This window comes from Neovison vison, chromosome 3, assembly GCF_020171115.1.
Source record: "Neovison vison isolate M4711 chromosome 3, ASM_NN_V1, whole genome shotgun sequence".
In the NCBI taxonomy this organism is placed as follows: domain Eukaryota; kingdom Metazoa; phylum Chordata; class Mammalia; order Carnivora; family Mustelidae; genus Neogale; species Neogale vison.
The window spans coordinates 68,858,394-68,884,304 of record NC_058093.1 but is presented as its reverse complement, the minus strand read 5'-3'; the positions used below and the strand labels follow the sequence as shown (position 1 = coordinate 68,884,304).

The window sequence follows — 25,911 nt, the reverse complement described above, 5'->3', positions numbered from 1 at the left end:
AATGATATACTGTATGGTGACTAACAAAAAAAAAAAAAAAAAAAGACAGGATGTGTTGGAGCCGAACACATCATCAGAGGTCATTACTACCAAGTGACTTGGTGGCAACAGCCATCTCTGCAAGGAGACCCTCACCTGGGCAGGTGTACTGGTTTTCTGTGGCTGCTGTAACATGTCACCACAAACTTGGTGGCTTAAAACAACACAAACTTAGCATCTTACAGTTCCGTAGCTCAGAAGTAAAAATCAAAGTGTCAGCAGTTACTCTCTGAAGGTTCTATGGGAGACTCGGTCTCGCCCTAGCCGGCTTCCAAGGCTGCCAGCGTTCCTTGACTCCTGGCCCTTTCCTCCTTCCGCGAATCTAGCAGTGATGTGGCTCCAAATCTATCTTCTGCCTCCTCCTTCCACATTAGCTGGCTCCCTCTGATTACACTGGCCTGCATGGGTAATCCAGGATAATCTCCTTAACCTTAATGTCATCTGATGAAGAACCCTAACTTGCAACTTTAAGTCCCCCGTGCCACTTAGTCTGATAATTTACAGGTTTGGGGGGGTTAGAACACAGACTTCCTCATAGGCACTAGGCTTTCTACCATGGCCAGAAATCTAAACAGTCTCCTTCCTTATTCACAGTAAATTGTCCTCAGCCACTGGGAACTTAAATTTTGATGACAACCTAAAATATTTTTGCTGAGGCTAGGTATTTCTGAAGAGCACAGTCTGAGTTAAAGTTTTCCCTCACTTTGGACCCTTTAGCTAGACCGGGCTTCTTTCAAACCCTTGACCACATGCTCTCTCTCCTGGCTCAGGACTTTCGTACACGTTCCTCTCTCCCTGGAATCCCCTTACTCAACTTGAGGTCTCTGTTTAAAAACCCTCCTATACCTTCCAGGCTAGGTCAGGTGTCCATTTGCATTTACCTTACTTTCATAGCAATAGCCATGGTCAGTCCTAGGAGGACTTGCCTATTGTCTGTCCATCTCCCCTGTCACAGGGTCAGCTGCCCAGGGGCCGAGGCCACATCTGTTCTGCTCCCTGCTGCCTCCCCTCCCATCCAGCTCCATGCTCAGTGCTTCAAGGACACTCAGCCAGTACATTTAATAAACGAGCGACATCCATACAGTAGCTTGCACAACTCATTCTTGACAGTTTCAACCCAGCAGATTTAAAATCTGAGGAACCTTGAACCTTCAACCATTTCTACAGGGAGCCTTCTAAAAGCAGCGGACAATGAGGAGCACTGCCCACTGCTGGTTATCCTCCTAGTGCAAGTCAGACACTCCTCTGAGGGCTCTAGATTGTTTTTAAAGAAATGAGAGAAAGAGAGAGTGCACAGGAGCAGGGGGGAAGGGCAGAGGGAGAGGGAGAAGCAGCCTCCCGCTGCACAGGGAGCCCACAGCCCGACTGAGCCACCCAGATGCCCCTGCACTGGGAGTTTTTAAATGTAAAAGTGAGACTGTAATGATGTGATATTGTCTTAGTTTTATCTGTAAGTCTGAGTAAAATGACATGGAAATGCTGGCTGCCAATTTGCTAGCACAACCCCTCGGTCATCTGTTCATTCCTTCACTCATTCAGCAAATACTTCCCAAGACCCTCACTAAACGAGTGCTCTGGCCCACGCTGTAGCTGACCCACTTCCCCAACTCAACTAGACCTATTAGAGTTGTCAGCGGCCCTAAATTCAGCGATTCCTACTGATTAATATATTTACAGAGAAAACCAGTCTTTGAAAACAAAACACTTAGCAACACCTTACACAGTGAGCAGTTTGCCTCAAATGCCCACACCACATTTGGAAAGGCTGGAAGGTATCAAAAGGTAGCTTTAGATAACATAAATGCCCTCAACTAAAAGGACAAACACCGAAATGAGCCCATTAGATGGGTTTTGAGAGAAAGCTTTAAAACTTCTTGTCAAAGGAAGCTTGAACGTGGTTTCCGGTTTGAAACACACAGAATTCACAGCCCCAATGTTTCTGAAGGTCTTTAACTCAACCCATTTTGGATTTTCCACATGGCTGCTTACAGATGAGAAAATACAGGACAATCACCTCTTCCCATACAATAGTCTCCCTTATACGTGGCTCCTCTCTCTGTAGCTTCAGTTAGCCATGGTCAGTCGTGGTCCGCAAGCAGGCTATCCTCCTTCCAACCCTAGTCGGAAGGTCAGGAGTAGGCTAACACAGAGTCACTAGTGTCCCAGTGCTGACATCAGTCACCTCACTTCACCTCATCACGCTGCCGAACATGGCTCACAAACGTGAGGTAACAAACACCTCACAACATCACACAAAGGATGAGCAGAGTACGATAAGATATTTTAAGAGAGACCACATTCACCATTTTTATTATGGTAAATTGTTGTAACTGTTTAATTTTACCATTGTTACGAGTCTCCTACTGTGCCTTAACTTACAAATGAAGCTTTTTCAGAGGTAAGCAGAATAGGGAATAGGAATAGGAAAACACAGAGTATATATAGGGTTCGGTACTATTGCAGTCTCAGGCAGCCAAGATCCCAAGGGGTCTTGGGAATGCATCCCCCTCAGATAAGGCAGCACTGCGGTGTATGAGGTCACCACTGGAGCTGGTCCTGCGACACTGCAGCCTCATCACCTTCCCCACCACAACCACCCAGGCTCCAATCAGACCAACCCTCCCTCTCCGAATGCATCCTTCCCACCAAGCTCTTCACCAACATTCCCACGCCCTGCAGAAGCTCTGCCAGTGCTGTCCATTCCCCGCAGAACATCTGCCCTGTTGCCAGCTCTTCCCGACATTTTCATTCCACTGGAGTGTCACCCACTGTGTGAGGCCCAGCCCCTGCTGCCTCCTCCAGCACTGGCTGCCACGCACACAGGAACTGAGCCCTGGTACCCTTGGGCAGAGCCACTGCCCTTCAACCCCCACCAGTCCCTGGTTTCCTGGAGGAACTCAAGGAGCCCAGCTTGATCTCATTTGATTTCCTAATTTTAGGGAAACAAGAATGAAGTTTCACGGAGGACCCGCCCAGGTCCCAATATTAATTATGCAGCTTGCATTTAAGACCTAAATAGTTAAAACAATTAGCCACCCGGAGAGAGGAACTAGAAGGTCCAAGAAAGCTGGTCAAGGAAACAGACTACCTAATCAAATTCTAAATCACCGTTTTTAAAAGATTTTTTTTTTTTTTTGAGAGAGAGAACATGCACAAGTTGGGGCAGGTGGGGGGAGAAAAAGAATCCTCAAGCAGACTCCCCACTGAGTGCAGAGCCAGATGCAGGGCTCAGTCTCAGAACCATAAAATCACGACCTGAGCCGAAACCAAGAGTCAGACATCCAACCGACTGAGCCACTCAGGTGCCCCTAAACCACATTTCTTTATATCATTCCAGAGGAATCCCCAGAATGTCAAACTCCTTCACAATCTTACCAGTGAGATTAAGCACCAGGGGCCCCTGTTCATTGTGAGAGCTTTAAATGATTATTCTAGAAGGGTACCATGCAGACAGAGCCCCTTCTAACCTCTTCTCCCCCCGGTTTAACACAAAGTGTCTATTACCTGTATATCCTTCACAGTTGGGAACTATGTCCACTATGACCATTACTGTCTTGCCCCACAAGGGCTTTGAACTGTGGGCTCCCTTCCCTTATTTATTAGGAGGAGAGGGATATGAGAGTCTCTGTGACTTGCCATGCTAGTTCAATTTTGACCCTTGAATCCTGTCCAAGTAGGAACTAGACTGGCCCAGCTGAAGAAAGGGCAGCAAAGTCTGTGCCAGCCTGTGGATTCTTATGCCCCATTCACTGGCTGCTCCTTCTCCATAAGATCTCAGACCCTCCTCTAGTCTCTCACTGTAGTCTTATCGTTGTGCTGGATAGTCCTCCTATTAATTCTAATACCAAATTGCCTACCAGGTATCTCACATTCAGTATGTTCAAAAACACAAGCCCACTCCCCTCCATGCTCCCCAGAAGTCTTCCCTCTCTCACTTAATAAACATATACTCTCTACCCCGGTGCTCAGGCCAGGCACCTAGGAGCCCCCTCAATGGCTCATTTTCCCCTCCCATCCCATATCCTGCACCTCCTCCTGGCTCTGCCTCGCATCTCACTCTGACCCATGTCTCTGCTATACACGCCACTGTCTGGTCACAGCTGGACCAAGGTAGTATCATTTCAACTGGTCTACCTCTTTCCGTTCTTTTCCACCCCACCCCGTTCCCCCCCCCCCCAGAGGAACCACTGTTCTCTCTACCTTGTGAGGCACATCCTATCAGTCCTCTGCTTACCAACCCCCAATCAGCCCCCACGGCCACTGGCACGAAATTCAATCTGTGCTGTGCTCCGCAGGACACTATTGGAAGAGCCCTTCATCTGTCCCCACTCACTCCCCCAACACTGGCCTGATTTCTGTCCTTCAACCACACCCACCTGGCTTCCATCTCAGGGTCTCTGCAGTTGCTTCCTCAGGCTCAAAACATTCTTACTCTGGCTCTTTCGCATCTGTCGTGGCTCAACACCCATCACCACCACCTCAGAAAGGCCCTACCTTGATCATCCCAGCTGGAGCTCTCCCTCCGTCCTCCCCACATCTGCCCTGGTTCATCATATCCCCAGTCCTTATCAGCACTTGAGATTAGCATATCCCATTTTTTTGGTGTCAATTCTCCATCTCTCCTCCAGAATGCTGCCGGTCCAGGGGAGCAGGGGCTCTCCCTTACTCCCTGAGCACAACAGCTGAGGTAGTACCCGACACAGCCGAGCCGTGGCACTGGATGTGTTCACGGACTACAACCCCCTCCCCCAGGTAGATATTGCTCTCGCATTCCCATGCTCTTCTGACTAAGGGAGGCAGCAACCCTGAGGAGGGGGGAGACTGCTTGCGTGGATAGGAGACTGTAATTATAAAGTTATTCACCTTGACCTTTATTCAAATGTTTCAGTCATCAGCAGGCAGGCGTCTGCATCTCAGACAAAGAAAGCGAGGCTCAGACAGGGAGGGATAGCACCCTCCCTCCAGGCCATATCCTGCCTGCCACACCTGGGGGCCACGCCCAGCCATTCAGCACCAGTTGCCCCCACCTCCCCAGCACACAAAGGCCCTGGAGCCTTCCCTCAAGAGTTTCCTGCCAGCCTACCCAGCTCCCCCAGAGCTCTCCTCACCAAGAATTTCCAAACTCCAGCTCCAGGCTTTACACATGAAGCAGCCTTCAACCCTCCCTCCGCACTCCTATTTCACCCTCCCCACAGCAAGCTTCCCCGCCCTGCTTTAAATCAGCTATAAACTCCTCAAGGGCAGGCATTTGGTCCTGTGTGTGTGTGTGTGTGTGTGTGTGTGCACACGCGCGCGAGCGCACGTGTGTGATGGCAAGAGCGGCCAAGGAAAACCAAAACCCTATTTAACTGTACTAACTGGCTGATCCAGTTGGGCAAGTACAAGTTAAAATTCACAGTGGAACAAATCTGTTCACCTCCTTGCCTCGGGTTTTCACGCTTCCACAGAAAGGTGACTGAAAGGCTGACACTCCCTTCTGAACTGCAGTCTCACTTTCAAAAGACTAGATTTCTAATGACCTTCCAAGAAATCACATAAACACATATCTGAACCGTAAATTAGGGCAAACAAGCTATTACTGAGAATGCACTGGCAGCTATCATGTCTTATTATAGAAGAGGCACTCTGAGTTCATGAAGAAGCAGACACCATTATCACCACCTAGTTTACAGACGTGGATGCAGTGTTCCTTTATTGCATGGGCTCCCTTGTTCTTGGTCAGAGACACACCTATCATAAAATGTCCCCAGTCAGGTAAGAACCAGAACCTTCCGGCTCAAACATCACAGGACCTTCATAGTCACTGAAAACTAGAGAGGACAAGTAACTTGTCTGGTGTCACACAGCTGCCAAGTAATGAAACAGAAATTGGGCCCCATACTCTCTGATCATCCTGTGCTCTAAACCACCCCACCCCAAATCTCCTTTCTGCTTCATCGCAGAACAACACTAAAGCACTTTCATTTATCTACCTTTACACTTTACAAGAGCACGGCCAGTTATAATTAAGGTCTGTAAAGTACTTTGAGCTCCATGGCACACAGGCCTAAAGAGTATCTGCCTCCCTTATGTGGCCCACAAAACTAGTCATCTCGTCCTGGCCATCCAAACATTTTATAAGAGACTCTCTCCCAGTCTCCTTGAAGAAACATGCTGGAACTAAATCCCGTTTTCAGTGACTATGAAGGTCCTGTGATGTTTGAGCCGGAAGGTTCTGGTTCTTACCTGACTGGGGACATTTTATGATAGGTGTGTCTCTGACCAAGAACAAGGGAGCCCATGCAATAAAGGAACACTCAAAGTGTCTTTATTATCCACAACATTCATCTTGTTTTCCAGCTCAGAAACATCCACCATTACCAGGGTGGGGAAAAAGTGAAGTCAGGGCACCACTTTCAACCACTTAAATGGAATACCAACAAGAGCAGTCAGATCAGCAAAAGGGAGGAGGGGTAAAGAAGGAATTCTGGTTCCATCCCGGCACCAATTTTTGGAGTGAGTTGGGTTCAACACTGGCTTCCAATCTCCCAACAATAAGGATTTAAACGATCTACAGGAAACATACAATCAGCATCCAACAAGTTAAAATTGCAATAGACTATATTTAAAATGTCCAACAAGGCCACTTCAGCAAAAATTTAGAAAGTGTAGGTATAACCAGTTCAATTAAAAATAAAGTCAATAGCTGAAAGTGCTTTTCAGCTGATCCAGCCACTCATTACCAGTAAGTCCTCAAATAATTAGATGAAAAATGTTGTTATCCACTGCAGTAAAGCAAGGGAAAATAAAAGGTCTCCAAGCAAAACTGTTCTTTCAGTTTTACAAAGCAGCTGCTTGACCTTGTCAAATGCACCATTTGAACACTTCCTGTGTTTCTGAATTTTCAGATACCTGACTTTCCAGCTGCCAAACAGAATCGCATTTGTCCTTCTAGAGACTTGACCTTTCAAGGAACCAAGCCTAAGAAGCTGTTTGAGCTGGACCTGGAGCCCAGCCTCCCATCTTTGATCTTCCCATGCTGCTCAGCACACAGTAGGTAGGCAGTTAGATGAATGAAGTTTATTTGATAATTAGCTTATTACATTTAATAATTTTCAATTTCAGTATATTATTACCAAGCAGGTTTTTATATGCCAAGTGTGTTGAGCATCAACAGTATCAGTGCTAACTCTTAAAAAAAAAAGTCTTTCTTAAAAGCTGTTATCAAGTAGTTCATTTGCAAAGTAAAAAGTGACTCTTCAATTTCCATCTTCTTCAGTAACATGTTTTTAATTAAAAACCAAGAAGATAAAAGGTATATTTAAAACACACACACACATACCTGGTAAGTCACCATATCCATTTTACTATTCCAACAGCTTAGGCAATCCAAATTTTTCAATGTTTAGAAAAGGAAATTAGTCCCACATAGTTTATTTTCTATAGGAGATAACTGAAATAACAGGTCTAGTAGCTGTGCCAGCCACTGTGAGCTGTGGCCTAGGGCTGGTTCTCCCTTTTTTCCATAGTGAACGGACTGCCTAGGCACAAGGCTAAATAAAGATGGCTCCCCAAATAAAGATGGCTCATCGCAGCCTCCCTTTCCAGCAGGACGTGATCTGTAACTAGGCCCTGCTAAAGGGGACACACAATGAAAGATCACATTGCTGCTTCGGGAACCTTCCTTAAAAGATGGTGCTTGTGGGTCTTTGGCTCTACTCTTCTTTGACCCCTTGATCGCCCTGCCTAGAACACAGATGCCGCCCTCTGGGAGTAGGAAGTTGAGGCTACACATGGGGAAGCAACAGGGAGAGTGAGTTCTAGTCCCCAGACGCCTCAAACCAGCTACCCAGATTTTTACATCCAACAGCAAAACAATAACAAAAACAACACAAAATGCAAAGCCAAGAGAGGCCTTTTGGGTTAAAAAAAAAAAAATTAGAAATAGGATACTGTGAGCAATAAAAAAATACAACTTCAGAAGTATATGTACATAAAAATATTTACAGAAGCTACACTGCTGAACACTCATACTGTTTACTACTCCACTCCTGCATTTAAAGATACCTGAAAATATTTAGTGACCAGTATGGCTTGGAAACCAAATAATCCCAGACAGTGGCACAGCGCTGCAGCTGCCGGGGCCCCTGTTGTGTTGGGGTCCTTCCCCTTTAGTTGCTGGATTGTGGGGAAACATGGAGGGTGGGAGGGGGCTGTACATAGAACATGGCCAAGGCCATGTTGAGGGGCACTCAGGGGGACGGGGTAAAACTCTTTCCCAAACAAGTATTTCAATAGCTTAACCCCAAGGACTGCTTCACTGACATCCATTCACTGGCTGAACAGTCCTTCTTGGAGCCGCCATTATCGGGATAACACGATACGTGTTTGCAGCAGCTATGACCTCCCGAGAGCACATGTCTTCTTACCTGCCCCATAACAGACTGGCAAGCCAAAACCGTCATTAGAAATAGTGAGGCAGGGGTGCCTGGGTGGCTCAGTGCATTAAGCCTCTGCCTTCAGCTCAGGTCATGATCTCAGGGTCCTGGGCTCGAGCCCCGCATCAGGCTCTCTGCTCAGCAGGGAGCCTGCTTCCTCCCTCTCTCTCTGCCTGTCTCTCTGCCTACTTGTGATCTCTGTCAAATAAATAAATAAAATATTTTTTAAAAATAGCGAGGCAGTGACTGGGAGACCTGATGGGTTCAAATCCAGGCCAGACCACCTATTTGCTGGGTGTCATCTGTGACTCGGTTCTAAATATTCTCACAGGGTGTTGTAAGGATCAAAGAAAAGAACATCAAACAACCTCATAGACCCTGAGGTAGCGATGAAGCAGCGGAGAGCTCTCGGTGCTATTCAGCTCACACACACTCCAACCAACCGTTCACGTTCAAACGTTTTTTTAACAAGCATAGTGAAGCCGCCAGGAATCCAACAGCATGAGTGTGAGACGGTCAGATCTAGTTGCTGCCGGGATTCTAGTAATCCCACAGGCAGAGCAGTGGTCTCTGACCCTATCAGATGGTAGGACATCATTTGTGACAGTCATGGAGAGCGGCCAGTCACTCCTCGAGAATCAGCCTGGATTGTTCCAACAATGCGGGGCAAACCACGACCCTGGGAATGGACCCACGACTTAAGAGAAAGCAAAGCGGGTACCAAGCTCTTCACCGCAGCTCTGCTTTTTAACAGTAAATGATGAGAAATCACTTGAAGATCCAGACTGGCTAAATTAATCATGGTTCGGGACGCCTGGGTGGCGCAGTTGGTTGGACGACTGCCTTCGGCTCAGGGCGTGATCCTGGAGTCCCGGGATCGAGTCCCACATCGGGCTCCCGGCTCCATGGGGAGTCTGCTTCGCTCTCTGACCTTCTCCTCGCTCGTGCTCTCTCTCACTGTCTCTCTCTCAAATAAATAAAATAAAATCTTTAAAAAAAAATAATAAATTAATCATGGTTCACCATTAAAACTGAATACTATACAGACGTTAAAAATACTAAGGAAGCTCTCTATTTAACGCCTCACCTAAGCTCTAAAACATACCAAGAGAGAAAAAAGAGCAAGGTGCAGAAGAACATACGGCGTGCTACAGTATGTATAAGAAAATGTATGTATTTGCTGATAACACGTACAGGCACCTGTGCAAGGATTTACAACAAACGGGTGAAAAGACGGTTGACCCGGGAAGTACAGGGTAAATGGAGACCAGGGCTAAGAGGGGGAATTTTTTTTTAACATTTTTAAAATTTTTATTCAATTAACTAACATATAATGTATTGCTGGTTTCAGAGTTACAGGTCTGTCATTCGTCAGTCTTCTTCTCCTAGGGCATGTGATGTCATGGGCACTGAGTGTTATAGAAGTGCCCAGAAGTCACGGAAAAATCAAACCTCGTGACCACATGGGGCAAGCTCACACGTGCCATCTTTATGTATGCAGCTACGGGCAAGCAAAAGCCGGCAGGGACGGGTTCAGCCCCTTCCAGTGCAAGAAGGACACACCAGTAAAGCAGCAGCCAAGCCCTACCTCGGGCACAGCCGACACTGGGCTGGCCATGCAGGCATTACAGTAAAGGTCCCCTGGGGCGGGGGTAGAGGCTGCAATCCACAGAGCTGAGGGGGTAGACCAGCTTCCCACCATGGCCAAGGGAGGCCCCAAGCCAGCTGTCAGGACTTCAGAGAGGAGCCAGCCCCTGCCCCCAGGAAGTCTGGGGTGGTCAGCGCTGCTGGCACTGGGAGGATCGTCTCCACTATGGAGGACCAGCGACCCCAAATCTGCACACCTCAGGTCCTGCTTTCGAAGGGGGTGAATCCGTCCAGCTTGGGGGCATCCCCACACGCAGAGCTAACACGCAGTGAGCACGGCTGGGAAAGAGCCCGGGGCTTTCGGTGCCGGAGTCCAGTCTTCTGAGCCACAGACACGAACGCACCCACTCCGTGGCACCCACTTGCTACAGGGCGGAGCAGGGGTGAGTCACTGGGCTGGGTCAGGCACCTCACCTTTCATCTCACCTACAGCATGAATGAGAGGAGTGAAGCGACCTAGGACTCCTTGTCCGGGAACAAGCCAGAGGGTGTAGGGATCCATCTGGGGAACAGCAACTGCTTCTCCATGTGTGGTCAAAGGCAAATCCAGGCCCGGTTCCTCCTCAAGAAATGCTTATCTTGGGAACTCCGGAGGGCAGCTCTTTTCCACGAGAGAAAAGAGAGCTCTCTTTTTCAGAGCAGCTTGGTGAGACAGGAACACATCTGCTTAAGCGTCTGTGGACAGCGTATTAAAACAGCGGCACTGACTAGACCGACCCCTGCTTGGGAGTAGAGGTAGAGGCCAGGGGTTCAAGTACAGGAAGTGAGGGGGGAGGATGGTGTAGGTGCAGCTCCATCAGGGGGCTGCAGGACCTACAACAAACCCTAGGCCTCCATTTCTTGATCCACATAATAAGGGAGATGGTCCATCTTCCTAGAACATTTCCTGGGTTCCTTCCCCACTTCAGTAGGTGATGAACAGTTCCAGTGGTAAAGAAATCCACAAAAGCATTAGTGAGTGATATTACTAGAATACACCTGCTCTCTCCGTGCAGATGAAACGCCTATGACTTGCATTGCACATGGCCTAGATTTCTTTTAAAACAGCACTTTATTTTTGAGGAATGACATGTGCCAGGCTCCACATTAAAGTCCTGGGAAAGCACAGATAAATCGGACCCAAATCCCTGCCTTCAGGGGGCCCAAAATTCAGAATCATCAGTGAGCTTCTCACAGCTCCCTAAAAGCTTATTAGAAATTCCATGGTAGGGATAGGGGGCACCTGGGCAGCATGGTTGGTAAAGTGTCTGACTCTTGGTTTCAGCTCAGGTCGTGATCTCGGGGTCATGAGATCGAGCCCCCGTCGGGTTCCGGGCTCCATGCAGAGTCTGCTTGAGATCCTTTCTCCTTCTACCTCTTCTACCCCTCCCTCTGCCCCTTCCTGGCTCTCTCTCTAAATTAAGAAAAAAAAAAAAAAAAGAAAAGAAAAGAAATAGGAAAAGGAAAAAGAAATTCCATGATAAATACATCAGTAAAAATAAAGAGCGTCTATTAAACTAAATTGAATCCAGGCAAGAGAGAAATCAATCATTAGAAAATCAAAGAGATAAGGAACAGAGAAAGAAAAGAAAGCTGCTCAGAGGTAACAGATGAACGAGGCTCTAAAGGAAGGCTGGGGTGAGGGGTGGGAGGTACCAACAAGGAAAGAAGGTGCAAGACAAACTAAAGATACCTTACTGCTAGGGACAGCTGTTAGTCTAATCAGACGTTCCCTGAATGCATACGCACTGCCTTTCAAACTTCAGCCCTTAATGGGCCACTGTCCCACCAAACCTTAGCTCCAGCCTGCCTCTGTGGCCACTGAGATGGAGGGCTCCTTCTAAACCTGCTGAGTCTGATAGGAAGAGCAGCAAGATGAAAGTGAGAAACGGACTACGGCCAGGCTTCGCATCTGCAGTGATTCTCTCTTTCACTCCATTAGAAAGTAGAGACAAGAACTTTGGCTTGTCAAGGACAGGTGTTGAGGAACCCGGGGGTTCCACACGTGTAGCCAGCTGTGCAGCTGCTAGACCAACCAGGACCAGTCATCTCCCAAAGAGGAAAACACAGACTGCACTGGGAGAAAGGACTTTGAACTTCTACCGTAAATGTGTTCAACTTTTGATTTTGTTGCCAGTGATCCTCATTAGAACGTCCTATCTATCAGATGATAGGACATAGCACAATTCTCAATTTAGTTCTTTCAAGTTTAGTTTTCAATATTTTAGGGCCTCGTTAACATGGACATCCTGATTTCTGATTCTGATTTCTGGACCCTCCAAAACAAGTTCAAGGAGGACCGAAGTAGTCACAACCATGTGAATATATTTAACACTCCAGAATTGGACACCTAAAAATGGTTATGAAAGTAAATTTTATGTTCTACGTATATTACCACAACTTTAAAAAAAAAAAAAAAAATGGGGTAAAGGATCATCCTAAAAAAATGGTCCTCCCACTTCTCGTCCTCTGGAAGTCTTTAATGTACCTGGAAAATTAAATCAACTCAAAGAGCTCAACCAGTACCACTGGGTACTCATCTCTATTAAGTTTGAACCAAAAATGGACAAGCTGTCAGCCTTGCTCTTGAGAAGCTCTCAGACAAGATGGGATAATATCCATCAGGCAGACATTTATAGAGTGCCTTCCACAGCAAGGGATTTGGCCAGACCAAGTAAGCAAACAGGTGTTGTCTTAGGTGAAGACCCTGATTCATCAATGGAGGCTAACCTCTGCTGATCTGGAGAATTCTGGGACTTGGCTGGAAAAATTGCTATGGCGGTTTGGAGTGTCCCCAGTCAGCAAGGGAAAGGGCAATGGTGGCTGTATATTTGCTATCACTACTCCACAGGGACATTTAAAAATGTAATACCCTGTTCTGTCAAGTGCAAGATGATATAGCACAGGACTGATGCCAAGAATGGGCTATTTCACCAAAAGGTAGGAGTGGATGGCATAGCATCGGCTGGACTGGGCACCAGGCAGCTGTGTTTCAGGACCCACATCTACACTACCCAAGTGTCACTTGACTGTTTAAGGTCTTAGCTGTCCATCTGAGGAGAAGAGTTTGGGCTGGTCAGTGCTTCTCAGTCATTTCCACGAAAGCAATGAATGACAAAGGGAGGTGAACATGTACAGGGGACATAACCCAAGCCCACCAGAAATTGGCATTCTCTTTAAAGCCTCATGTTTTATATTAAAAACTTACACATATTCCATTCTGCACTACAAAGAGATAATTTAAAAAAATAACTCCCCACCATGCCGCCTCAGGGAGATGTGCTATGATTAATCTGTGGCACCCCCAGGGCCATGGATGCTAAGGTTCTGATGAGTCACCCTCTTGCATAATTTCAGAGATATTCTATTTCCTTTCAGATTCGCATTTCTCTCAAGCTACCTTGTTAGCCTCTACCACTTATCTTGAAAGAACAAACTGAAAACTGCTAGTATTTTAGAACCCGAAGGGCTATTTAGTCTGGTCTTCCACATTCCTGACAATTCGACAAGGCCATGCCTCATTTTTACTCCATACACCCCATGATACACTAGATAACGTTGACCAGGATGACAAAGACAAGCAACCATGCCCCAGGAGCAGGAAGTCAGGCTGCAGCCCCCCTGGCGTGTTCCTGACTCAGTTCTGCCCTGCACAGCACACATCTACCTGTCAATGTCCTGGTGTCTGTGGTGGAAGGGCAGGGAGTGGGAGTGACAGACACCATGCCATCCTAGACGGGACTGGACTCTGGAGCTGCATATGCTCCCATGCAGGCAATGCTCACTCGATACCTAATGTGAGCCTTGTAAGAATTTAACAATATAGAGAGCTGTGGTCTTCTGCATCTCAAATATGGTAAGGAACTCGAGATAGGTGAACAGTTTTGATGTGTTGCCATTTTGTCTTTCTTCTTCCAAGTCCCATGTTTCCCTGTGGGAGGCCGCAATAAGGCTTGAGACGAGGACCAAACCAGGCCCTGACTTGTGCCTCCTTTAAAGTCCGAATAACTTAACAAAAGGTTTAGGACGGGAAAAGTTGAGTAGCACTGAGAAAGGGTCTGTGCTGTGTGTTGTGCACTCGCCTAAGTGACTTCCCACACGCTTGCTAAACAACTGAGAACAATTCAGTCGGGGTCATAAGTTCATGGCTGGTCCTTGATGCCCTAGTACAGCCCATAAATTACTTTCAGGTTTGCTGTATCAATACAGAACAATTGTACTGGCATCAGCCATTTGGTGTCACAAGGTCTGCTTACAGTCAATTGTGAAACTTATTACGGGAAGTTGTGGATGTTTAACTAGACACAGATGTATTGCTTCTCCTATTGTAATATCACTACATATATGGTCTTAATGCTTTGAATAAACTTAGCAAGTGTTGGGACATCCTCCTCAGTGCTCCTCCTGCCCCCATCTCTCTGCTTCTCGAGTTCTTTTCTTCATCCTCTTACCCTCACGTTCCTGGTCGATTTGTTGCACCGGCCACGACATTTCCCCTTCTTCTCTTCAAGACGATAGTGTAGTTGTCCACGGCCTATGAACTGCCCCTAAGTCTGGCTGTAGGCCCCTTGACCACAGGGCAGCTGCACCTGTGACCTAACCCTCAGAGGGGAGGGCTTCCTGGCCATCAGACTTTCAAGACAAGATAGCTACAAAAGCTCCGGGGTGGGGGAGGAAACTCGACTCCTATTTTAAGGGGCCCACAACAGTAAAGGTTGATGTCTACTGGATATGCCAGGCACGAGGCTAAGTGCTTCTCCTCCCCATGCTTCTGCTCCACAACCCCCTCGGGCAGGTACTGTCAGCACCGCCACCTTCCCAAGGAGGACAAGTACCTTGCCCAAGGTGGACGAGTACCTTGCCCAAGGTCAAATCCACAGAACATGAAGAAGCTGGGATTCAAGCCCCACATTCCTCTAGCTCTAGAATGGAGTTCTTATCCCTTACAAGGCAAACTTCTACACAGGTTATTGAGGAACTGAGGGCTAATGAGTATGGTTATTGATGAGAGATGAGAAGCAACCAGGAACCTCCCACAACCTCCCACTGGGAAAAGCACCCAGCTACCCACACCTGTGCCCCCTTATTCTGTGGGGGAGATGAGCCCCCTGAGCTCCAATGAGGAGACTGCCCCTCCGCGGGTCCACCCCTCTCACCCACCCACACATGGCACACCCACAACTCTCTCCTCTCCCGTGCTCACTTTGCCTTCTCTACTGAAACATCCTCATGCTGGTGAGTTACAGCTTGCTGTAACTTGCTTTCATCATAAACAATAATAATAATGTTGCCTCCTGAGCCTATTTCTCCTCTATCTCTTGCTCTGCTCCCCTCTTCAACAAAACTGGGTTCCTTTGTTCCTTTCTTTTTTTTTTGGTCTCCAATTCATCTTCTCTTCTCACCCATCTTTCCAACCAGGCACTGCTCCCAGACCCCCCACAAGTGCTCTGCTCAGGCTGCTGCTGGTCTCCACATTGCTATCCCAGTGATCAGCTCTCAGGTCGCTGACACAACTCATGGATCACTGCCTTCATCACATGGCCCCAGGTTAGCACACCTAGTTCTCCCACTTACTGGCCATGGCCTTCCTCTCCCTAACCTCTGCCTGGGGAGTGCCCTACAGCTTTACCCTCAGTACCTATCCCCGCTTCCTTCACAACCTCATTTGGCATTCAGTCCTCCACTGGAAATACAAGCTAGACCCCCAGAACTCCACTATTTGTATCTCCTGCCCAGACCTCCCCCACTGAACTTCGGACTCTCATTCAACTGCCTACGCAGCACCTCCACTGGGATGTCCAGACATCTCAAACCTAACACGTCTAAAAATCAAACTTTCACTCTTCCTCCAAAATCCGTTCCTCTTATGTTCTGTCCTAACCCATCATAGGACAACTTCATCCTTCCAGTTGCTCAGACAAAAAACCTTGAGGACATTCTTTTTTTCTTTCACTCTCTTCATCTGTCAACTCTACTTTTAAAATATATCTAGAATCTAACCACTTCTATCTTCATTGCTACCACCATGGCCCAAACTACCAACATCTCTTATCTGTCATTATAATTGCCTCCTAATTAATATCACTACATCTCTCCTTGCCCTCACGCTTGTCTATGTTCAATCTAGCAACTAGAGAAAACCATTGATAATCAAAGTCAGCTCAGGTCATACTCTTCTCAGAACCCTGCAAGGATTCCCATCGAAGTCAGGAGTAAAACCCAAAGTCTTTCAGTGGCTGATAAGGCTCCACGCAATTTGCCTCCAAGGAGACCATAAGCTTCCTTGGTGTTCTAAATTTGCTAGGCATGCTTCTGCCCCAGGGCCTTTGCACTGGGTGGTCCTGCTGCCAAAAACACTCTTCCCCCCGGTACTAACATGGCTTAGAGCTTTGCCTTTTCAGTGAAGTCTTCCCTGGCTGACCCACTGCTGACCACTCCACAGTACCTGTCTCCACCTTCTTTTCCTCTATGTCACTCACTACCTCCTAACATAATACCCCTATTTATTTTGAGTCTCCTCCAACAGAAGTAAACAGTGACTTTAGTTTGCTTCCATATCTCTAGCACCAGAAGAGTACCTAGTACATAGTAAATGCTCAGTGAATATCTGTTGAACTTACAACTTCTATTAAAAAAAAAAAGTTGATTATGGTTTCTCTGGAAGTCCAGAACACATTTCCCTCTAAATTTTTACTTGTTCCTCATGTTCAAGTAAGGATAAAAACCCCTACTTTCTTTTATGTTGAAATATAAAATTATATATAAATTATATATAATCATATATATATATGTATATATAATTATACATAAATGTGCACACAGAAACAAATGAGCTTACCAAAGATCCATCTCTTACTCTAGGACAGCGAAAAAGCTTCTCAGATAGCCATGGCTGGTGGTGCTACTAAACTTGGGGGATCCTCACTTTGCAATCCCCACCTCCTGGGATCATCCTGAGCAGGAGCCCCAGGGTGCTTCTCCATGCCCATGACCTAAGTTCATCTCTGTAGCAGCCCCAACCCCTTCTAAATAGAAGATATGGAAAATACTTTTTCTTTCGAAACTGGCAGATGGGATACAGCATCTGATATGACTTTATCACGCCCTGAACATTAAAGCACATTTCCAGCTGGCGCATGAAACCCTCCCTTGAGCTTCATACACATCTTCTCAAGGTTCTCTATCCTTGGGCATCTAGAAGGCCCAAGAGTGTCCAAACCCAACTTTTCTTGCACTTGTGGGTTCACATGAGGCCTCTTCATCACCAAGATCTTAAAGCCAGCTCTCAACTTTTGCTGAGTATCCTAAGTTGGCACCTGGGCCAGGTCTCACGAGCAGCCAGGAGGCCTCAGACGCAAGAGCCATTTTCCTAGAACAAGATGTCTCTGCATAGCCACCTGATCATGTCTGAGCCTCTTTAAGCTTTTCCTTGTTTGAAAACTCTTAGGTTTCTTTGGGTCACAGCAAAGCGGGATTCCTGAAGTCCTAGCCCACTGTTTTTTCAACACTTTTCATCTCCAATCTCACCAAAGCCTTGCAGGATTCTAAACATTTCCATTTCACTTTTAAATACCCTTGTTCTCAAGAGACAGTCCTACACTACCAGTTGGAGGGGTGTCAGGCCATGATCTGACAGATGAGTCCTTGGAAAGAGGACCCAGGAAGGGCTGAGACAGAAACAGGACTTCAAATTCCTCCTGCTGTCAAGTGGTCTGTTCGCACCAGGAACAACCCTCCCACACCCCATCCTTGCAGAGGATCCTCTTGCTAACTTCAGATTACGTGGCTTTATCAGGACCACAGAAGACTGTGACCACCTGACCGACGGCAATATATCCTAAAGAGGAGGGCTCTAATTCTGCCAGGACAAAAGGGTTTTTGGCTCAGGAGACCTACAGTTCAGTGACATCCTACCCTTATGGCTCTGAAATGTTTATCATCTGTACACTTCCCCTAACACCCACACTTAACCTTAGTATGAATCAATATCCTTTATAAAATGAAGAAACTATAGTGACATTGATATCACCAAATAAAGCAAACACAGCCCTGGGGAAACAGGCATTACTCTGTTCTGTTTATTCTTCCTATCACTAACCAATGTGCCCTCTTTCATACCATTCCAAAGTTTATTTTTATTTCTATACTTTCAGGCTTAGAAAGCAGATTTCGTTAAAAGGTTTTCTTTTACTATATCTGAAGTGGCTCTTCAAAAAAAGGAATCTTCGGATTGTGTGACATGCAAAATAGATGTAGCTGCTTAGCAAATAAACTTGCGAGCGGATGTCCGTGGCTCCATGTCACTTGCTTTTGCCTTGTGCACTTGCGTTAGTGACACTTTCTTCTAATTCAGAACGGCCCTCTTGGCCACTTCATTGGCTTTAGAGTCTTCAAAGTTTTCCAAGTCTTTCTGCCAATTTGGGATTAGGTGAAGTGACAGCAGAATCCAGTGCTGGAATCCAGCACGTATATGTGGGGGTGGAGGGACAGAGGGACGGAGGGAGATGTGGGGAGAATCTGAGGCGACACTATGGCCCGTGAAAGAAGTCATTCTACAAGCACAACAATTCTGGAATAAATGGATTTGGAACCGTCTTGCCTTGTTTACCTAAACAGAAAAGCCAGACAGCAACAGAGGATATGGTGATCATTCCACCCTGTTATTAGGCTTACAGGGACCCACACTGGTGAAGAGCCAATCTACCTGTCCCAGTTCGGGGCTTAATTAACAATTAGGCTCTTGATTTATTTCCAAGGAATCACGGTTTCCAATTCCAAGTGCCAGTTTAACAAACAAAAACCTGCTAGAACACACTACTTCCACACTTCGTCCATACGTCTTCAACCTCAGGCAGCTTCACTGGCAACAATCAGAGCCAGCTCTGCACAAACAGACCCAGCCTTCCTATTGTACATTAATGCCAAACAAAGGACCAAGAAAATAAATCATCATCAACCCTGCCCTGGGTAGAGTACAAATTACCCAGTCCCCCAAGGACAAGGTACGGGGATACTTCCAAAGTCATAGAGCTCTGAGAAGATCTGGAAGCCAGGAAGTTTGTATTCCTCATTAACTCTGCCTCATTACTTCACAGTCCACCCTCCATGGGTACCCGTGCACAAAGTCGCTGCCCACCCAGCCCCTCACCATGCCGGTTATCTGTCTGCCCACTGATATCTACATACTGAACCCCGATTGGTATTCACCCACTGCTTGGCAGCTACCAAAGGGCTATAAGGCATAGTTCCTTGGAGATATTCTTTCCAAACAGGGTCACTGTAGAATGGAAAGAAGGATATACACGTAACCATGATCATAATCAAACCCAATGAGAGAAACCACATGCTGCACAGTCCCAGAAGCATGGAAGATGTAGACCGAGAACCAGCTTGGCCAATGACGTGCCATGGCCACTTCACTGCTTACAGCCCTGGTTTGCACATTTATCTAACAAACACAAAGGGTAAGAAATGGTTGGGGCTGGCCCTGGTGACCATCAATGTAGGGCTGAGTCTTCACCACCCTCCCAAGAAGCCGGCGGAACTCTCGTTCTGACAAGGTCCAACCAGATCAGCACTCCACAGCTCTCAATGGAGGAGCTCAACAGCTTCCCCACCGCTCCCCTGAGAGATACACACATTCAAGAGTCCCTTGCAAGCCTTGAATAAGTAAAGCTTTAGCCATCAATTCCCAAGTACCCCCATGTGCTTACTCTCATGTGATCCCCACGTGCCCTGGTCCAGGGCTTTCAGCATCTTGCCCTACAGCCAGCCTCTCCATTTCATCTCATTTTAACAACCAACAAATGCTGAGCACCCACTGCAGGGCAGGTCAACGTGTATTTCTGAGTTCGAGCTGTCAAGTCGGCCTTTAAGGCAAAAATCAAATATAATTTAAAATCACTGAGGAAAATCCCTGAGTTGGGACAGGTGTCCTCTCGACAACTCAAAAACCAAGAATTATCATCTTGGGTGTCTATTTGCATTATGCCAATAGCTTCCCTTTCGCTGGGGGCAGCAGAGTCCAAGGGCTCCTTTGAGCAGGGAATGGCGAAGGGTTAACTCAAGGGATTTCTTGCTCTCTCTACCCTGAGCTAAAAGAGCTGATTTCACAAGTTAAATTGAGTGTATGATGATAGGACTCCACCGTATCTGCAAGGCATGTATTAGGTGCCATCAAGCAAAGAAATGAATCTAAAACCGCTGCCCTCAACTTACCTATAACCTAGTTGGGAAAGATTGGTTCATCCTCTGAAAATCATAGATAACAGTTAAACACGAAGCCATCAGAACTGACAGACGTCGGATACTAAGTGCTACAGACATTCAAAGGAAAAATAAATGCTATAGTGTAGGGTGGGCTCAAAAGACTTTCATGGAGAAATTCAAACTGGCTCTTGAGGTATTGATCACATTCTTTCTTAAGATGGGCGGACTGAGAACCGATGAGTGTTCCACACAAAACTAACCTGGTCATCTAAGCATACAATGTTATTTTCTATTATGTCTCCACTCTCCCTCTTGAAAGTGTCAACTACTTCACCGGCTAACTCTGTCCACGGTACTATGTTACGCCAAGGTCGCAGGGTAACCAAGCACCATAGTTCAAGTTCTACATGGTTGCCAAAGCTTAAACTAAATCTTGATGTTATTGTTATGCTAAAATAGAGGACTATACAACTAAGAACAACATGCTAACTGCTTCTTTACAATCACAGAGACTCTTAGGTGAGCATTTAACCTGACTTTCCTGACAAATTATTCATACGAGTATCCTGATCCATTCTTTCAAACCCTAAGGCATTACTTGGATCATCTCATACCAGCCTGTGTTAAAATTAATCTTTTCTATTTCCCTTTCTTGCAGAGTCCTATGACCTTCTCTAAGTTTCCCTGTCCATTTTGGCACTTTCTCCACTCTCAGGACTAAAGGTGACTGAGCACAGTCCCTGGACACTGGCCCTGGGCCTCATGGCACTGTGAATGAATGTAAGGGAGCCAGTGCTTAGGTCCACATTTTGGACACAGCTCTCATCCCTGGCTAGCTCCACTCACTCCTCACTGGGCTTTTTCAGAAGGGAAGGGAGTAAGAGACAAAGAAGGACCCAAATCTGATCCAAAGCCAGCTGGAATAAGGGTCAACTGGAAGAATCCAGGCATAGATATTTAAATAGATAGCCCTGATTCATACGGGAAGTAGTTTAATAAATCAACATAACATAGTACATTTCCAAAAATTCAGATACTGGCCAATTTCTCCAGGTCTGAAAGACATTTCTGACATTTCCTTCAGGAGATGGCATGAGCACAAGTCAGAAATACCAATTCAAATCCAGATTCTATTAAGATTCTGCTGAAGCACTTGTGAGACTTCAGACATTTCCTAAGTTTCAACTTTAGTTTCTTCATCTATAAAGAGAGCCAGTAGGACTAGATGACTTTTATGACTAGATGACTATTTAATGATTTTAAAGGCAGAAGTATCACAAGTCTGAGAAAAATCGAAAGCAAACATCAGAGTCAGAATAGAAGGGACAATGGTTGATGGGGTAGGTTACCTGGGTGGCTCAGTTGGTTGAGTGTCCGACTCTTGATTTCCACTCAGGTCATGATCTCAGGGTCATGGATCCAGCCCCCATGTCAGGCTCTGTGCTCAGTGTGGACTCTGCTTGTTCCTCTCCCTCCCCCTAAGTGTGCACATGCTATCTCTTGAATAAATACATAAAATCTTAAAAAAAAAAGAAGAAGAAGAAGAAGAAGAAAAAGAAGGGACAGTGGGCCTGGACAGCCTCTGGAATATGATGATCAGAAAGTTTCAGAAGATAACGGACTAGGGAAAACCCAGAATTGCTCTATAAGAATATCTTACAGATTTCTTTCTTCTAGGTTCTGCCTTATAGTCAAACATAGATCCATCTCTTCCCAAAACAGTTAAGAGTCACAGAAGGGACATACCCACAGATGTCGTCCCACACAGTATTCTTGGAAGGGGTAACTCAAGCTTAACTACCTAAGGGAAATGAAAAGATCCCCAAGAGTGCACACCCTGACCTCAGTAATTCAGACAACTACCTCACCATCATTTGGAGTCTCAAATTCCCTTAAGGCACAGCCTAAAACCCCGAGTGAAGTTTTACAGTCCCAAAGTTTTACAAACACCCAACATGTTCTGAGGCTCTCAGATACATTATTCTGTCATAAAATCTTAACTAGAGTTCAAGGTGGTATTAAATATTTAAATAGCACTGTAGAAAATTTAACCCACAAAAATCTACGGCAGTTTCTATAATAGGCATTCATTTGCTATTTCCACATCTTCACTTCTCCTGCTTCAATAAAGTCTCTTGTTCAGCAAATTTACTTTATCAGTCTAATTAAGTTCAGTTAAAGTCAGACTGCTTTGAATATGAGTTTCATAAATATGACTAAGAGTTTAAATTATCGGTTACCCCACCTACAATAAACTTTGGCTTTGCTCTTTGGCAGTCAGAATTTGAATGGTTAGCACCTGTCCAGTAGCTGGCACACAGTAGGAATTCAATTAGTGCTTCTCAATGCATCACCACTAACCTCCCCGTGCTTAGTCAGCAAGTCCCCACACCAGGCAGGAATTAAGCATTGTACGTGCGGTCTCTTGCTCCTCACAACAACCTTATTAAATACCTCCATTTTACGGATAAAGAAACTAAGTCTTAAAATAAATTAACAGCTGTTCCACAGCCCAGAAGGAATTTGAGCTCAAGTCATGTCTCTCTCTCTCTCTCTCTCCCCACCTCCCTCTCATCAGCTCCCCACTGAACTTTTCCTCAGAATGCAAGAGTTTAGAATGCTGGACCAGAAGTTGTGGGGTCTCAACCTCACTGGCTGTTATTTGCACCCACATCAGTTACAGACAAAGGTGACAACTGATGTGATTATGGCCTGTGTGTGCTGGTTCTCCTGGGAAGCCCAAAGCTGCTGCTGAAGCTGGAACACCTGACCAAAAGAAGGGAAGGAGGGGACAGGATTTAACATAAACCACACCCCCCAGAAGTGTGGTTAGTGCCACACTCCAAGCTCAAGGGAAAGATACACTCCAGGGTCTAATCAGCCACTCCCTCCAAGCAGAGCCTTTCTAGAAGGCAGCAGACGCCAATGGCAGGCTTATTCCTACCCACAGGAGCACTTGCAGCAGCAGTAACAGCAATAACAAGTTTCAGCAAGCATGCTGCTCAGTGACAGAGATTCCTCGCTAGCCTCACATTTTCTAAGTCTCCATCCCAAAGATATTTTCTTGGCCCAATACACCCCCTTCACAACACTGGCTTGAACAAGTATTTCAAGGAAGCCATGATCGTCAGTAGGCGTCAGGTGCACAAGAATATCAGGCTGAAGGTGTCCCCTCTGCCAGCCCACAACCAAGGCTGCACTAAGCAGTTCAAATGCACCATGTGGGCGGATGCACATTTACACACCCTAAGGATTCAGAGACACCAAACGTCATCCATTAACTGAGGTCACAGAAACCACCTCTCATTTCAGATTTACAGCTTAGCAATTATTTCTGAGAGAAGGCGGAGTACAAGCAACCGGCCAGCCCTGCAGACCACCAGCCCTCAGCCTCCCCACCCCCAACAAATATCTTTGCTTCACCACCAGGTGTTAGCAGAAAAATCTGAGGTGAAGATTCACCAGCTCCAAGTTGTTAGTCGCAGAAATCAAGAGGTTTCCTACAACTCTAACGTCCCATTCCACCCTCATAAACACAAAGTCCTCTCTTTGCGTGGCTGCACTTTGCTTTCTCCGGTCTGTTGGTCCTGGAAGGACCTTGGTTCAACTAAAAGCGTTAGGGGAGGAGGGGATCTCGGTGAGTTTATTTCTCAGTAGTACAGATCTAGATGAAGACTCCCAAACCCTCTTCAGCCTCAAGAGTTAGATCATGTGGGAACCAAACACTGTCTAAGAAAAAAAGAAAAGCTGAGCAGTGCCAGTCTCCACTTTCTCGCGGGAGGAACACCGCTATACTATGGGCGGGCCGGGGGGTGGGGAGGTAGTGATCTTCTAAACTGTGTTTGCAAAGCCCCAGCCCAGATCTGATATTTTGCTTTAACCCTTCGGCTTGGGCCTGCGCAATGCAGGGGCCCAAAGGGTCTTTGGGTACCGCCAGACGCTTCGGGGCCTGGGCGGGGGACGGGGCACACCACTCATACGATCTTGTTTTTCTCAGCTGATCTAGTCATGCGAACAGGTGCTTGGTCAATTCCATCTTTCAAAAGGAGGGGAGGGGGTATGTTAGAGTAGCTCCCACAGGAGCGCCCGCCGTGCGGGGAAAGCCACGCAGGACAGGATGAAAAGTGGCTTTCCAACTTCTGCGGGGCTCCTTAGTCTGCGGGGAAGCCGGGTGTTGCGTGAAGTTGGGAAAGGCCTGGATCTTCCGGAACAACGTTCCCAGCAAGCCCACAGCGGCGACACGGCGACCCTACACCCTGGGTCACCACCCGCCCCCCCCACCTCCGCTCCAAACACACACGTGAAGCTCAGCAAAGCGTGCCACCTGCCGGGTTCCCAGCAAACATGCCCGAAGGGAAGGACCGCCGGAAAACACTTTGTTTAAAAAGAAAGAGGAAAAAAAAAAAAGTAAACTCTCCCGGGGCCAAGAACAGCCTGGCCTGGCACCGGGGCCGCAGTCCGCGGAGCTCGGCCCCGGGGTCCTCGGGTTCTAGGGCTGAATGGGGGGAGGCGCAGCGACCGGCTCTGCGGCTGGCCGCGCTCCCCCGGGGGCCCGCGGAGTCCCGGGCGGGGCAGCCGCACGGGCAGGGCCCGCGGGCGGGAACGCAGCGCGCCCTCGCCCCTGCTCGCGCGCTGGCCGGCGCCGCAGCGGGGGTGGGAAGTCGGGAACTTACAGCCGCCTGTCCTCCGGCTCCAGCTGCCGGTGCATGGCCAGCGAGAAGCCGAAGAGGCTCCCGGGGTCCCCCGTTTTCCGGATCACATTGTCCTCGCGGGTGTCCAAGTTGAAGGCGGCGCCGAGCCGGGACAGGAGCCCCGCCGACAGGTAGAGCAGCCACAGCTGCCCCGTGGCCGCCATGGACGGGCGCACCGGGAGGTGGAGCGGGAGCCGAGGCTGCCGCCCTGCGCTCCGGGCCGGGTTCGAGGCTGCCGGGCTGCGGGGCTGCTGCTGCTGCTGCTGCTGCTGCCGCCGCCGCCGCCGCAGCCACCTTCGTCTCCTCTGGCCACCGCGCCGGCCCCACCCCCGGGACAAGTCGCGCTAGCCGCCCGGCCGCTCCCCCTCGCGGGCAGCTCCTGGCCGCTGAATGAGCCCGTTGTTCTCTGGAGACTCGCAGGCGTTTTATCAAGTGACGAGGACGCCGGCCCCGCCCCTCCCCACCCCTCCCCACTCCTCTGGCCCCTCCTCGCGCGCCCGGCGCGGGGCCGGGTTGCCTGCACCTTCCCGGCCGGCCTGGCTGCGCCGGGTCGCGGTGCTGCCTGTCCCCGCGCCACCCCACGCCTCTCCCGCCGCCGCCTACCTGGCCCGGAAGCCGGCGTGGGACACCTGGGTGCTGGGGGGAGGCGAGCTCCCGGCCCCGCAGCTCCATCCCGAGGGTCCTCCGGGAAAGAAGCCCTGGAATTGTGGTTGCCGTTCCGTGCGGAGCCAGAAAGACGTTTACTACCTGTTAGGCAAGAAGTGCTGTGATGCACCGGCCCTGACCGCCTTAAGCAGCGGATTCTCGCCGACTGGAGCCCACGTGCAAATACTCGCTTCATTCATTCAGTCCACGAGTGCTTCTGGAGCGCTTAACGCTCGCCAGATACTTGGGGAAGGGAGCTGCGTGGATTGTTTTCGGCCCTCAAA

The 25,911-nt window shown here is 47.8% G+C and overlaps 1 protein-coding gene across 2 annotated transcripts in view; it reads right to left on the bottom strand.

The window, feature by feature from the left end:
- The window catches only part of ITGA6 (integrin subunit alpha 6), a 77,061-nt gene extending 51,727 nt beyond the window's left edge, over window positions 1–25,334 (bottom strand). For both annotated transcript variants that reach the window (XM_044242343.1, XM_044242344.1), the window contains exon 1: window positions 24,965–25,334. In XM_044242343.1, coding sequence (XP_044098278.1) covers window positions 24,965–25,146 — 182 coding nt within the window. In that variant the 5' untranslated portion in view covers window positions 25,147–25,334. The remainder of the gene's footprint in view (window positions 1–24,964) is intronic.
- Window positions 25,335–25,911: the final 577 nt, after the last annotated feature.